A 15308-nucleotide genomic window follows, 5' to 3' on the forward strand; every position below is an offset into this window, starting at 1 on the left:
ACTGAGCTCCTGGCTTTTTCCCAATATTTTTACAAACAGCCACAGATTAAGCCCCAGAACTCTGGTTACACGCAAAGTCAAGTCTTAGCAGTGCTTCCCTCGAATAAAAATCCACCCATCGACCTTGGCGGTACGGTGAGCTGTGCTCCCCTCCCACGCTGATTACGCTGCAACTCGACTATAATTGGGCTCTATTGAATAATTACCCTTACTCTGTAATTATCGCTTTTTCATTCTTTTTCTTGTCGTTAACATTTGCCAGCGAAGGAGAGAGGCTTTTCTGCTGTGCCAGAGAGCTAAAGATGTCTCGGGTTCAAGGCGACACGGATGTGCCGCTCGCTGCTGCCGTGTTTCACCAGGCACCGATCAAATCATCTTTCTCGAGTCAACCGTGTCACCGCCGGCACTGAAATGCTGGGGGCTGCGCACTTGCTGTTTCTACCCCCAGCTAACGAGCTCAGCAGGGCTAATTAAAGAGTCCAGGGGAGCAAGGCATTATCATTGAAATGAGACAGCAAGAGAGGCAGGATCCTTAATGAAATGGGGGAGGAAGGGAATTAGAGGGAGAACCAAGTAAAGAGGGGACGAAACAGTCTGGGAAAAGGAGGAAGATCTGACTGATGGAAGGTGTGGCGGAGGCGCAGAAACCAAAAGAGCAATGTTCTTGCTTTAGCATCTGATTTTCTTCTCTGCTCTCAGAGCCTGAAGGGCTGACACCCTCGAAGCGAAGGTCCAACACCCTGGGGCTAAAACATAGTTTATGTTCATCCCAGCGTGCTCTCAGCTGTCTGTGTCCCTGCTTGGAGAGGCTGGCTCCTTGCTCCAGGGGCCAGAGCAGACCTTTAGCATGCCAAATCCTTCCCCGCAACAGCTCCAGACAAGCTGTGACCAAGCACAGCCTCAGGGCTCCAGGAAATGCAGCTGCAAACCTGTCCAGACCTGCCCGAGCAACAGAGACAGAGGTGAGCCCCAGAGAGTTATCCCAGCAAGGCCATTACCTCCTTCCTGCACGGTCCACTGGTGGCAAAACCAGCCCCTCTCCCCACAAGCACAGCTGTGTTTTCACTTCATGGACCACGGAGGCTCGGCTCGGCAAACCACAGACCGCACAAGTCTTTGCTTTCTCAGCTGAAGTCACAAGGAAAGTGGAATTCGAGCCCTTGTATTTTTGTCTTTTGCAGAAAACATTTGTCCACGAGTCAGCTAGAAAAAGCAGCAACACAGATCGCTGCTGCCCACTCGGGCTGGATCTGAAACTGCGAGTTTACAAGAACACACATCTGAACCCCTTTGAGCCAGCTGGAAAATCACTCTGGCTCTTCCACACTTCCTAATGCAAACTCCTGCCCAGAGAGTGCGATATCCACAGCCCAGTAGCCTCAAATTCCCCAGAAAACAGGCAACTGCAGGACTATCCCTGCTTCCACCTCTCCTCGAGACCATCCCACCGCCCTTTTCCCAACCCTCATCTCAGTGGAACGGATTGCTGGGGAAAGGGGTGACCTTCTCCAGCGAGATGGCCATGTTGCACTCCACGTGCATCAGCACAGGCAAGGCGTCCGCAGGGCAGGTGCTGGGAGAGGGCTCGGAGACCTGAGAAACCTTGTCAAGGGACACCTCGTTGCTTTCGACCTGCAGAGCAGCATTGGGGAGAAGCTGGGGGTAGCTGAGGGTCACCACTTCCTTCTGGTACGTGGTGTCATGGTGGTAGGAGACCAGCTCGTTGCTGAAATTCACCGTCTCCACCCTGTTGCTAGGGCAAAGGCAGTCACAGGCCAAGATGGTCGCAAAAGCTCTCCGGAAATCTGCGTTGAAGGCGTAGATAATAGGATTGAGGGATGAGTTGGCCCACCCGAACCAGACAAAGATGTTGAAGGTGGTCTCGCTGACGCAAGGTAGCTCTCCCGGCTCCCGCAGGTCAAGATTACAGAAGGGCACCAGGCAGTTGAGCACGAAGAAGGGCAGCCAGCAGAAGACAAAGACACCCATGATGATGGACAGAGTCTTGAGGACCTTGGTCTCTTTCTTGAAGGAGTTCTTCAGGGAGGCCTCGTGAGGGCAGTCGCTGCTGGGGCAGTTCGGGGCATGTTCCACTGCCCTCTCCAAGGAGCAGATCCTGCGGATCTGCCGCCGGGCAATGCGGAAGATGCGGGTGTAGGTCACAATCATGATGGCAACAGGGATGTAGAAGCTAATGAGAGAAGACGAGATGGCGTAAGTTCTGTTGAGGCTGGAATCACAGTTCTCCTTCTCCTTGGTGTCGTTAAAACTAAGCTCCCGTTGGTTAAGGAGCTCGTGATCCTTGTGCCACTTCAGCTGCACGGGGACAAAAGAGATCAAGAGGGACAGTAGCCAAGCCACCCCGATCATGATGAAAGCCACAAGCTGTGTCATCCTCCTCTCGTAGCGGAAGGGGTTGGAAATGGCCCAGTAACGGTCCACGCTGATGATGCACAAATTGAGGATAGAGGCTGTGGAGCACATGATATCAAAAGCCACCCAAATGTCACAGAAAGCCCCAAAGGGCCAGAACCCCACCACCTCAGTGGCAGCCTTCCAGGGCATCACCAGTACAGCCACAAAGAGGTCGGACACTGCCAACGAGACAACAAAGAAATTGGTGACCTTGGAGCGCAAGTGTCTGAACTTGACCACAGCCACACACACCAGGGTGTTGCCCAGGAGAGTGGAGAGGATGAGAAGGAAAAGTAAGGCAGCTGTCACCACACGGAAGGACAACGTGGCATTGCTTTCTCCTGCCCAGCTCTTCCTACTGCTGGTGTCATTGATCATATCCTGCCCTCCTCCCTCTGCGGAGGAGTAAAAACCATCCATGGGTTCCCCTTTTGTTCTGGTCCCTGGAGAGACACACCTCTTCCGAGCCCCCCCCAGCATCCAAACCCCCTTTTTACTGCTCCGCTGCCATCTCAGAAGCACCAACTGCAAGCCCCTCGGCTCTCACACCCAGCACAAGCAAAAGCCGTTTGAAGCTCTCACTCCTTTCCAAGTCTCCTGCCGACAGTGTGTGTTTGGGTTTTTCTCCCCTCTTGCCTCCCACCCCACGTTTCTTTCTTCTCAGCCTGCCGCTCACAGAGAGCCAGCACTCACCTCCAGCACTCGAGCAAGCTGGGAGGGCTTTTGCTGCAAGCCTTCGTCCCCTCTCTCCGAAGCTCTTCATCCGTTGTGGATCTGGTGCATGCTACGGAATCCCAGTCAATTCCTCCTGCGCTGGCCAGGCTGGGGCTTGCTGCCGGATGCAAGAGGGAATCTGAGCTCTCCCTGCTCTCGCAGACGGACCTTCTCTGCTCATAAGCGAGGCTGCTCTGCTGTCTGCTCTTCCCTCTGTTGTGAACCGCCTCTGGATTTCATACGGGTGAGATGTGCTTCTGCCCGCTCGTCCCCTCCTCACCAGGTCGGTCCTCTGCAAGCTAAGGAGATCAGAGCCTTGGGAACCCGCAGCCGACGGGTTATGTTCCTTGGGAATGAGCTGGTAGGATGGAAGGGGTAAAATAACAAACACTCAAGTGGGATTTGAGGGTCTTCAGTGCAAATCAAGACGGAGATTTTGCGTGCTCCATCCCTGAGTAAGAGACAGCTACATGCCCTGCACAGGCACTGAGGTACAGCTGAGATACAGGACCCTAAAACAGCCCCTCCCCTCATCCTGAGCTGCCCAGCTACAAGTGGTGTAAAACTGGCATTTGCCTTCTGTCGCAAAACTCTTTCAAGTCCACAGAAAAAAGAAAAAAATAGTCAAAAAAAAAAAGACACACATAAAAAAACCACTTGTGCAAATCTGAAGCTCTCGCTCCTGACTGACAAGCAAATGGCTCTGCAAGGCTCTCCCCTCTTACGGAGAAGGGCAAAACCCCACAATGTTAGGAGCCAGGTCTGACCTACTCAGGCACAATTTAACCGCGGAAGCACTTGGAGTCCATCACTTTGTAAATAAAGGCACGCGGTGAGCTCCTCCGATCAAGAAACGCCAAAAGAATCTTTGAGGAGGCACCTTTCCTCGAGAGCTAGCTCCGTAACGGCTGCTTTTGAGAAATGCCTCGCTGGTAAGACTGGCCAAGGTAGGAAAGAGCAGCAAGAGCTTTCCAAATCAAACTGAAAAGAAAACACAACCAGGCAGCTCAGCATTAATTCCCTCATTACATTGCGAGCTGCTGTAGTGTATCGCGATGACCTCTGCCTCTGCCTGTCACGCACACCACTTCGGAAGAAAGCAGCAGCCAATCTACACAGAGTGAGCTCAGCTACACCGAGATTTAATTAACCTGACCCTGCGCCCCAGGCTTTGCGTAAGCCCAGATCGAGCAGGAGCTGCCCAAGAACAACTTTGGAACAAGAGTGCAATTATTCTCTTGGAGATACAGCACCAAGAAGCTTATTCCTAAAGCAAACAGCACGCTCGCTTTGTGACGGGTTAAAGAAACTTGTTGCCAGCGTGTCACTGCGTTTAATTCTCAAGGCTTTGTTTAATTAAGCCTCATTAGTTACGCCGTCTGCAGCCTGCTCCCGCCAAGCGCCTATGCCAGGACGAGCAGCTAGATGGCACCAAGGGCCGGCTCACGGCTCAGCACTCCTCGGGTCTTCTGTGTCAGGCCAGCTGCCTTCCTCCTCACCACCACCTCCTCCTCACCTTCTTCTGCCAGCTGCCTTCCTCCTCACCACCACCTCCGCAGAGGAAAAGGAGGGTCCCTCGAATTGCCCACAGGACCCCCGCGGTGCACCGACCCACGCAAGGGTGCACGCAGATCCACCGCCTTCCGTGCCCTCAAGGGCGTTCTTCTCGTATTTTCTAGTATTCCTTCTACAGGGCACAAATATTTTTGAGATCTAAGTTGCCAGACACAGGCAAAGGGATGCTCCTGCTTCTCTTCAAGGGCAGGGTGCTGGCAGGTGACCCGTCACAGACTGACACCACGGCACAGGCTGGGAGCTCAAGGCACACGGGTCATGCGTGCAAAGGCAGGAGGCTTTCCAGGAAATCATCCCTTCCAACAACGAAGCCTTCCTCCTCCTTAGGAGCTTAAAAACAGCCAAGAAAGGATCTCACACTCACAATATGCACCAAAGCAGACCCTCAAAGCCGGGTCAGTGGGGGGAAGACGGAAGGGATCTCATGTATTAACCAATTTCTGTGCAGCTTGGAACGCACCTGAGAAAGGATCCGACTCTGCTGTTGTGGGCCAGCAAAATGCAGTTACTCCAACAAAACACAGGCAGTTACTCACATTCCCTGGTAAGATGCAACCTTCTCTACTGAGAAAACTGCATTATATTACTGAACAGTTGCTACATTTCCTCACACAAGCACCTGCTATTTTTTTCCCCGAGAATCACGTTAAGTGCTATTTTAAACAGCACTCAAATATGATAAGATTCCAGTTTGGTGGCAATTTCAGCGCTGGCTTTTTATATTTAATTTCCTCACCCAGCAAGAAGCTGCCCTCTATTTCCCTTCCCTGCTGTCTCACCAAAATATACTTAAAATTCTCCATTCAGCCATCTTGATTACATCCCCCACTTTGCATCAAAGGAAGAAAATTACAAGCCACTTCAAATTAAGCAGCAGCTGCTTGGGTTTAACTCTTAAATGCCTCTTCCAGAAGGGCTGTCTCAGATGCATGACAAAGCTTACTTCAGGCATCTTTGTGTTAGTTTGAGCAGTTTATGCACTAGGTTATTCCACTTAGATTCATTTTCTTTAGACATTAGAAAAAATCAGTGCCAGTCTCGCTGGCTGCACTGCTTCATTACAATTAGAACAAGAAGCTGGACAAAGACTGACCCAGAATAAGGCTTACGTGTTGGTTAGCACAAAACCAACTGACTCCCTGGCAGGGCAGTTTCCCTTACGGCCACAATAAGGTGGCTTAGGGAATGTGTTTTGTGAGAGCCTTGGAACTGCACATTTGTGAGATGCACAAGAAGTGGAAAGGTAAAGGCAGGCTGAAGCAAAGTAAAAGGAGCCTTGAAAGTTAAGGTGCCACAACCAAAAACCAGTACAAGCTAAAGCAGACAACTTTTTAGAATTAAATGTTAAGAACTAAGGGGTTGTTTGTTTTTTTTTTAAACACAGAGAAAAAGCTCAGGGAAATCAAACTCTGGCACAGCAGTTGCTCAGTTAGTTTTTTGACAAAGCGGCCCGGCACACTGCCCCTTTCCTTTCAGCAGACAAGCCTCAGATGCAGAAGCGCTGGCAGCGATCTGCAGCACAGAGAAAAGAAAAGGAGGCACCACACGGGGCTCCGGTTCCTCCCCTTTATTACACGTAGGCAGAAAACACAGTGGTTTTTCTCCCAATTTATTTACAAAGGAAAGGAATACAGAGCTTCAAGTCATTTCACATAATGCCGTGTGCAGCCTGGGTGACCTGCTAGCTGGCTACAGCACACCTGCGGCAGGAGCCTGCACTCCCCAACAAAGCAACAACACAGCACCCTAGTGACACCTCTGAATTTCTTCCCTGGTCCTCTGGGGCTAAAACTGGGCCACCAATAATTAACAGGACCTGGGATCTCCAGCCTCAGTTTACCGTTCACCCAAGCTGCCACCGACACAGCTCGAGCCACGGAGCTTGGTAGAGGAGGCAGCGTAGAAACGGTGACAGGAATACATTCCGAGTCAGGGAGAGGAGGACTGGTTATACATCAACACGTAGCTAGTCGCTCCCCTGCACAGGCTCTGTGTGCAGAAAGCCCAGTTAAGAGCACATTCCCCTCCTGAAAGAACTCATTTATTCACGTCGGGCATCAGGCTTTTCTGCTCTTTCATGTGCATACGCATAATAAAAAAGTGACCTGCAAAAGATGATCGTTTCACTTCTGGGCAGCCTCGAAAAAACGTCTTCAGTTGCTGGCCTCGGTGGTTTGTGGGGGTTTTTTTGTATTAGAAACATTTACAGAGTTTTGTTTTGGGGCTTCCTGGTAAGCCACAATCTTGTGGGATTGCAACATCAAGACTGAAGGCGAAGTCGTGGCTGTTACACAAAACAGTCCTCCCGGTAAGGGAAAACGATGCATTCCTTCTCCTCCCACCCCAAATCACTCAGGGCGAGAGCTTAAAGGCCATCAGCCTGCAGCTCCCGAGAAGTTTTGCAAACAGGGAAGATACAAAAATAGCAAACAGCTCAAATTTCAAGTGAGAGCAAGCAGACAATTGTATTAGAGTGACCACAAGCCTCTGCGGCAAGAGGCAGAGTGAGAAACTCCTTCATTCAAAAAAAAAAAAAATCTTTTGCAGGTCTCCCTTTTAAGGCCTTAAGTGTCATTACAGAAAGAGGAATTACTTTTGTCTTGTGCTTGCAATTGCTGCCCCCTAGAGCAGCACCAAAATCTCCTACAACTTAACAGTTACAGTGTCTAACTGTCCACGACCGTGCAAAATACAGAGAGGGAGGGATTGAACTATCAACGGGTGTTTAAGCTTGTTGCAGATAAGTTATGTCAAGGACAGTACTCATGTGTCAAGTGTTTTAAACAACCACACAAACAGCCAAATGTTGAGCAACTGCAATACGGCTGCAACTCAGGTTCTCAACATCAGCCCCAGCAAAGGAGGAAAAAAAAAAAGTTAAAATAAGAAACCAAAAACCAAACGAGCACTGTTATGGACATCGAAGAGTTTATCTTCACTGGGCAGAATAGTGAAGTGTGTTCCCAGAAGGGAAGACTGGATGTCGCAGAGTGACTTGGGACCACAAGTCAAAAATTGAGACCAGTGCAGATGTTGGCACAGAGATGACAAACACCAGCTGGGGCCAGTTCCAGAGTGGATTGTCATGGCAGGAGATCCTGTTGCTGAGCAAAGTGATATCCATGAAGAACAGGGGAGCGTTACCCCTCTTCCCAGAAGTTCTAGTCATTAGTTAAGGAACCTTAAGACAACTTCACAAACTGCAGCAACAGGATACTGTTGGGTCTTTAGAGATTCAGTCCCAGAGCTGCTGTTTTGGGTTCAGAGGAAGCAGAGGGAGTCTTTTGTGCCAAATCTATAAAGAAAATTGCAACAGAAAGAGATCAGCTTTGAGAACATCAGGTGTCCAAATAAGAAGAAAACTATACGGACAGTCCTGTGCAATTGTTCATCACCAGATTCCTGAAAGAAGAATTAAAGCCTATTTACTCCTGGCCAAGACAAGTCTAGGGCAAATTCAGCATTCAGTTCAAGCCTGTAAGCTCTGGTCACTGGCTGTTACTAAATAAAGACTAGTTTAGTACTAGTTTAAGCAGACATAGCTGTATCACAGTGAGCATTCTAGGACAGAGAAGATGCTACGTGCTTGGCAGCAACAGGCATTAAAATTCTGGTCTACTTTATCACTGTCAATAGAACATACAAAAACCACTGTCTGCCTTCAGACAGGCTTTGTTAAACAACAACGAAAAATAATTAGTCCAAGAGCTAGCACCTTCACAGGGCCTTACATGGCAAACAGTCCAGGTAGAATTTCTAGCAAAGAGGGAAGTTCTCTCTGGACCAAGTCCAGCAGTGAAAGACACCACTGGGCACCTGGCAGGGACACCAGAGAGAGCTTGCTTTCAACCACGTAGCTGGAAGTGCGAGGGATTCTGGCTCAGACTTCAGTTCTGCTAAACATCTCCCATTCTGTAAGGCTGTCACAGCTCCTACCGGCAGCTAGCTGACACCACTTGCCCACATCCATACCTCCATCAGAAACAGAGAGCTTTTCCAACTCGGCTTCAAGCTCGGCATCAGAAATGGGTGGATTTGGCACCTTCTGGGGAACAGGAGGCAGATCTACGGGCTCCTTAGTCGAGTCCTGGAGGAGACTGTCCAGCTCCTTCTCCAGCTCCTCTGTATCCATCTCTGCTGATTAAAGAAAACGTTCAGTTCCAAGCACCTCCGCAGCACAGACTCAAGTCCATGTTTGAGGTATTATTACTCCCATCCATCATTAGTCGTAATAACAAGCAACTCCATGTGCTGCTTCTAAAGGAAGGATGAAAACCCCAAAACATACCTAGACCATTGATCCCCACTCCAGCCAGAGTCTGGGCTACTTCATCTTGAGTATCGCAAAGCTGAGGAAAAAAAATACACAGCGTTTGATATAGAATATAAACTAACCTTAGGTCGCACGGTAACCACCTACGTCAAAAGCAGAAACAAAAAAAACAACTCAAAAAGTTCACTTAAAGGCAGTAGAAATCCTTCCAACAGGAGTGTTTTTTCACTAGTGAAAGCAGTAACATGGATTATTAAAGTGCCACAAGACCAAGCAGCATGTTTGAGGATCAAAACTGAAAGTTTCATAGTAAAATAAATTTAAAAATAATCCCCCTAATTTTAGCTCTCTCACATAAGCAACTAGCTTGTATTTCAGCTTAGGCTAACAAAATCAGGAAGTTACAGACCAAGACGTCTCAGCTGTGAAATTTTACACACTGCCACCTCAGCTCAGTACTTGAAGTCACTATTTAGGTACCTGGAGCTGAAGCTGCTAAAAAAGTAATCCTTTTCTGCTTTTTACACCAGCTTATACAGACAGATTACTCTCTTCAACTCATCCCAAATAAACTTATCCCCTTTCCTTTACTGAATTGCAGAAGATTATAGGTTAGGCAGTTTTAAGACCCTGCTTTTAGGCATGTAGTTGCATTCCAGCTTCCAAAGGCACGACCTGCATTTCTTTTGCTAACAATTTTCTACGAAAGACGCGTGCTTGCATGATATTGTTAACCAAAAGAACGCAGGAAACACACAAATTGGACATAAGCTGTGATTACTAGCCAGCAAGAAATGCAAATATGTGAAACCAAATGCTGACAGTTATCTGAAGACCTCTGCTTGCTGATCTAAAAAGATCAAGGCTCAGTCAGTTTGTGCACGCGACATATGGAATAGAAACAAGACAGTGCCAAAAGCCTCAGCATTAATAGCTGGGCAAGCTTGCTGCACACATCTACACACCGCTTGCTTGTTTATTTGCTCTTATTTCAATACCTCTTGTATCTGATCCACCAGGTTCTCTGCCTTCTCCACGGTAACATCCTTCATAGACAGTTTCAGAGCTCCCATACCAGCCTGATAGGCATTAAATACCTTTAAATAAAAGAGAAAGGTGCACAATGCTAAGAACAAACAACAGGCAAGAGTAAGCTCCTCTCAAGATCTGTTATCCAAGCAGGACCCCCAGAAAAAAACATTAGCAGAAAATGAAGCCACAAGCAGGTTTATTCAGAACAACAAGCAGATTTTCTGGAGCAGACCAAGTCCCACCAGCCAGCCTGCACCCCTCAGACACAAGCTCCGACAAGCAGGTAAAGCAGCAAAAACGAGAAGAATGAGGCTAAAGTGAGAAGCACAAGACAAACGAACACGCTACCATCTGGTCGGTCTGGGAGGCGTATATACGATCCAAGATGCCCTGCACTGCATCCAGCTTGGAATGGAGTTCTTCGATGCGCCTTTCTGTCCTTCGTTTGGACTTCAAGCACCTCAGCGCCTGGAGAAATCAGATACACAGGCCTGGATCACAAAGCAGGCAGCAGCCAAAGGACGCGTAAAAATAACCAGCAAATCCTCTGCAGGAAGGCATGCACACAACAGCTGGCTTTAAGAGCGAGGGATCTCTCTTTCTCTTCTCGTCACGCTGGACAAATACATTATCTTCACCTTATGGAGACCTTTGGCCTCGGAACCACCGCTTCAACACATCTGAGTTCAAGCACACAACACCTAACCCCAGTGACTATCTGCAGTTACGGACCGGCTCCGAGACACTTAACTTGCAGTTCCTCCCAAGAAAATCAGTACTTACCAATTGCTTTTTCCCAGCTCTACAAGCACTCCGGGCATCCTCTTTACATCTGTACAGGTGCAAGAAGGAAAAGTAGCTTATTCCTGTGCAAGCAGTTGTTATTTCACAAATCAGCAACCATCCTCACTGCCTCGCTTTAATCCAGTGTGATCCAGTAACAACCCATTTTGGATACATCCACCCTTAAAGCCATCGCTGCTTCACAGAAGTAGCCCTTGAACGCGTTCCGCATCTTGGCAAAAAACTTCTGACATCCACCCACTGCACGTTGTTTTCATGGGAACGGGGAACAAAGACTGGGAAACCTGCCCTACCACATGACTACTATGTTTACTGAACAGAAAAGAATGACTTGAGCTTCCAGAAAGCAGCTTTGTTCTAACTACATCACAGGAACACAAAGTTCTACGGCACACGGACGTTCTTCCCGCCACCCTTCCCCAAATTACTTCTCTGCTTCCTGGGAAAGGGACTCCACCTTCTGTGACAGCAGCTGTTCACTCTGCATCAACTGGTAGACTCCAATGTCCACATCATTCATTGGGGAGACTTTGGCATGAAGACCTCGGGCAAATTTCACTATCTAAAGAAAGAAAACGCTCGAGTCACTTGTCTCCATAACCTGTGCTTGCGTGAGAAATTCTTTCACTCTGATGGAAGGAAAAAGATGCTTTTACACTCCTGGCTTAAGCCTTGTAACAGCAGATGTAGCAGTCACCATAGAATCTAATGTTAAACTAGACAGGATCAAGTAACATCGGTGTGAAAACAGAAAGCCTTAATGAAACACCCTCAAGATTCAAAGCTGCCCCAACGCGAGGGTTTAATCTCAACAGTAACCAGGTTACGACGTTGGAGTTCATAGAATTTACGTTTCCAAACAACCCATATTTAGCAAGTATTCTTTCCAGCCAGATGAAATGCAGGACGGGGATTATACCACCCAAAAGCAGTCACCTTTACCCTGTACCTTCTCTCCATTCTGTTCCAGGATCGTGACCCTCTTTTCCTTCTGCAGCTGGAGAAGCAACAAGTAGAACGTCCTTTCATCTGGACAAACACCTGCGCAAAGGGAACGCAGCTCCGAGAGGGCAACAACAGGGTGGGAAGAAAGTGCAGAGTTCTGATACAGGCGATAAACTTCCTCTGCTTTCTCCTGAAAGGAAGCAACAGAGCTGCCTATTAGTTTACACAGAGCTCTTCCCTCTCTCACAGCTGCCAAGACCACACCTGCTTCCTCCCACATGCTGAAAGTGAGAAGTTAGAGGCATCATTATTTGGGGCCAGACAGGCTTTCAGGAGGAGTTGTACGCTAGCACTCAAAAGCAATATAAAAATTAATGGAAGGAAAAATAGCACAGCTCTCCATGAAAACCATTCACTTTGCCTGCACTAAGGAACAACATAAGAATTACACAGGCAGCAAGTTGGCTTCCTCTGCGCTTCTTGAAGTCGTGTCCCCCCTCCCAGGTTCAAACCCAAAAAACCCTTTTCTTTCATTCACGCTGTACCTGTGCTCACAAAGTCATTTTGCATCACCTGTCTGTGGGCAGAGGAAGAACGGTTTCCCCCATTTCAAGCAAGAGTTACGGTCCACTTAAGACTACAGAAACAAGCCATCCACCCCCAGATTCCACATCAAGGGCTTGTGGTTTTCCAGGCACCTTTTTAAAAAGTTTCTCTCCTCTCCCATGCACACACACTCTGAAAGGGCCGGGGAACACCCACCGCAAGAGGGAAGACACGCCTGCTATCAGACTAACTACAAATAAAGGAACACATCTAGAGTTCTCGCATTTCTGCTAGTCCCAGTCGTTTGGGCACCATTTGCATGCGGCAGCAGCAAGTCTCGGGGCTAATTTTAACAGTCGCAGAGTGACACAGAGAAGGACGCAAAGGCTCGATTGTCAGCACCGCACAGGCCAAGTCAGATGGAGGAATAACGAGCTACAAAAATTCACAACGCAATCCACAGGCCAACCACCAGCAACGTGCCAGAAAAAAGGGTCTCAGGATGCAAGGGCAGTTCTAATCAGGTCTGATAAGACAAGCTGGAAGCACATGTTCTGAATAAACGCACACGCGAGCTCAGCTCGACGATACGTTGGACTGACAGCCAGCGACTTCTACGTCACCCGTTCCTGCCTGTGACAGCTGGCATTCAATCTGCAAGTTTCTCTCACACACCACGCTTGCAGGAACTCAGCCCCAAGATTTACAGCGGTCTCGCAGCACACCACTTGCCTTCCTAGACAAGCAAGCCAGCCTGCCCCTCCCATTCCTCGGGAGTCCGTGAAAAGTCACTGTGTTAGTTTCAAGGAACATCTGTAGATACAAACTACTTCTGATCTTATTCCATCCATCTCTCTCCAGGCTTTTAAATACCCAATGAGTACAACCAAGTCTATTCTATCCTGACCTTTCCTTGCTAGCACATAGAATGACTCGTATTTTTTTTCCCTGGAGATGCTAGTTTCAAAGAACATCTGTAGATACAAACTACTTTGATCTTCTTATTCAATCCACCTCTCTCCAGGCTTTTAAATACCCAGTGAGTACAACCAAAAGTCTATTCTATCCTGACCTTTCCTTGCTAGCACATAGAATGACTCGTATTTTTTTTCCCTGGAGATGCATAATCTTGAGAAAGCTCTCAGCAACACTCACCTGAAGCAGCTCCACGTAAATCAGAACTTCCTCTTCCTCGGGTATTTTACTGTCACCCAGCACACTGGAGAGAGTCCACTTCAGGGGCTTCAGAATGAAGACTCCCACACCCCAGGAGATCCAGCTGCTGTCTACACTGGCCATGAAGTCGGACTCTCTCTGCAGCTTGCCACGTCTGGAGAAAAGACAAGCAGGCAGAACTGAATACGGGCAGTCCTAAACCCTGCCACTGGCAGTGAGCAACAGCGCCAGCACGGAGAATTTTTAAGCATTCCTCTACACTTTGTACACCCACAGAACTCGTGGTGTTTTCTAATACCAATAGCTAAAGCTTGACATGTTACTGCCGGATATGAAAGCGCACAGAGGTCTCCACTCCTTCTCGGCTTCCTCTTGTCACAAGAGTCATTTTTTTACCATTTCTCCAGTCTCAAAGCTTTCTCCCAGTTTTCAGACTTGACACTCATGGGGCATCAAACAAGGAGATCGACAGGGTCAGTTTTTAGAGGGAGCAGCATGAAAACACAGCTTTCCTCATATCTAGAGATTTTGGTATGGTATATACAGTCTCAGCCAGCTCCAGCTGCTCTTCAATCTCTTCAGGCTATCAGTCCCAGGCTCTAGTTTCACAACACAAAACACCTGGTTGCAAACACCAGCGCACCCCATCCCTGCATGCCTGTACGCCACCGCATGTGGGTCATCACAGCCATTTCAGGGAATGTAGAATCAGAGAATCATGGAATGGTTTGGACTGGAAGGGATCTCATCATCATCCAGTTCCACCTCCCTGCCCTGGGCAGAGGCACCTCCCACCAGACCAGGTTGCTCAAAGTCTGATTCAACCTGGCTTTGGACACTTCCATGGAGGGTGCCACAACCTCTGCGGGCAACATGTTTCAGTGCTTTATCACCCTCCTAGTGAAGAATTTCTTCCTCATATCTAATCTAAATCTACCTTCTTTCAATTTGAAGCTGTTACCTCTCATCCTAGCGCTACAGCCTCTGATAAGGAGTCCCTCCCCACCTCTCCTGCACCAAATTTAACACAAAACACTTGCACCCACAAGCCCTCCCAGCCCAGGATTTCCCTGGGGGTGCCCTGCTTGCCACTGTGCCCTCCCAGGGTGAGCTCCCCTGACTCTGTCCCTGCTCTGCTGTGCACAGGGCTCCCAAATTCCCACGGCACAACACAACCCCACACATTCCATGAGTCCCTCGGACCTCTCTGTGTGCTCCTCTCCTTTGCGAGCCCTGGCGCAGCGACCGCTCCCACACCCCCAGCACACAGCCATGTCCTCAAGAACGGCACAGAGCCCTCGCTCAGGTCTCGCTCCATTTATCCAGTGCTCTCCCATCAGCCAGCATCTTCCAGGCTGGCACGATCTCCGAGGTCTTGATCTCAGAGGTCTTTTCCAGCCTCAACAATTCTGCGACGCTGAGCTCCCCTTGCCCACATCCAAAGCTCCCTCACAGCCCCTCCTTGGGCAATCCCTCCCCTGCGGCCTTCCCTGCCCTCCAGCCCCTGCCGAGGGAGGCCTTCAGGGAGCTTACAGAGAAGTGGGAATCCACCCACAAGCGACTGGGCAACGGAAAATGGCCTCAAGTTGCGCCGAGGGAGGTTCAGATTGGGTATTAGGACGGAATTATTTAGTGAAAGGGTTGTCAGGCGCTGGAATGAGTGGCAAAGTCCCCATCGCTGCAGAGTCGTGCAGACTCAGCATTTAAGGTTTATGGTTCAGCCAAGGACTTGTCAGCGTTAGCCCAATGGCTGGACTCGATGATTTTAAAGCTCTTCTCCAATCTGCGGCTGCCAGGCCCAGCACCCCCCAACCCTTCCCCGGTACCT

At 48.9% G+C, this 15308-nt stretch overlaps 2 protein-coding genes across 2 annotated transcripts; both read right to left on the reverse strand.

Moving 5' to 3' along the window:
• Positions 1-1470: 1470 nt before the first annotated feature.
• Positions 1471-2835, reverse strand: LOC104273870 (D(1) dopamine receptor-like). The gene has a single exon (XM_009869327.1). The coding sequence runs from the start codon at positions 2833-2835 to the stop codon at positions 1471-1473; it is 1365 nt and encodes a 454-aa protein (XP_009867629.1).
• Positions 2836-7694: 4859 nt separating this feature from the next.
• CHMP7 (charged multivesicular body protein 7) lies at positions 7695-13719 on the reverse strand. Its single transcript, XM_009869326.1, has 9 exons — positions 13460-13719; positions 11763-11948; positions 11242-11375; positions 10793-10841; positions 10358-10477; positions 9976-10074; positions 8993-9053; positions 8677-8838; positions 7695-7999 (listed from the first exon to the last, which is right to left on the reverse strand). Exons 1-9 carry the CDS (start codon positions 13601-13603, stop codon positions 7932-7934), a joined length of 1023 nt encoding a protein of 340 aa, XP_009867628.1. The 5' UTR covers positions 13604-13719; the 3' UTR covers positions 7695-7931.
• Between the last annotated feature and the right edge of the window lie 1589 nt (positions 13720-15308).

This window comes from Apaloderma vittatum, unplaced genomic scaffold (genome assembly GCF_000703405.1).
Source record: "Apaloderma vittatum isolate BGI_N311 unplaced genomic scaffold, ASM70340v1 scaffold28955, whole genome shotgun sequence".
Classification (NCBI taxonomy): Eukaryota; Metazoa; Chordata; class Aves; order Trogoniformes; family Trogonidae; genus Apaloderma; species Apaloderma vittatum.

What these genes read in the sequence shown, in the direction of transcription:
- LOC104273870 (XM_009869327.1), bottom strand. Translation starts at nt 2,835, where the DNA reads ATGGATGGTTTTTACTCCTCCGCAGAGGGAGGAGGGCAGGATATGATC.
- CHMP7 (XM_009869326.1), bottom strand. Translation starts at nt 13,603, where the DNA reads ATGGCCAGTGTAGACAGCAGCTGGATCTCCTGGGGTGTGGGAGTCTTC. An exon ending in GAGCTGGGAAAAAGCAATTG is followed by an intron (nt 10,478 to 10,792) that starts GTAAGTACTGAT and finishes TGATTTCTCCAG; the next exon opens with GCGCTGAGGTGCTTGAAGTC. An exon ending in AGTGGGGATCAATGGTCTAG is followed by an intron (nt 8,839 to 8,992) that starts GTATGTTTTGGG and finishes TTTAATCAGCAG; the next exon opens with AGATGGATACAGAGGAGCTG.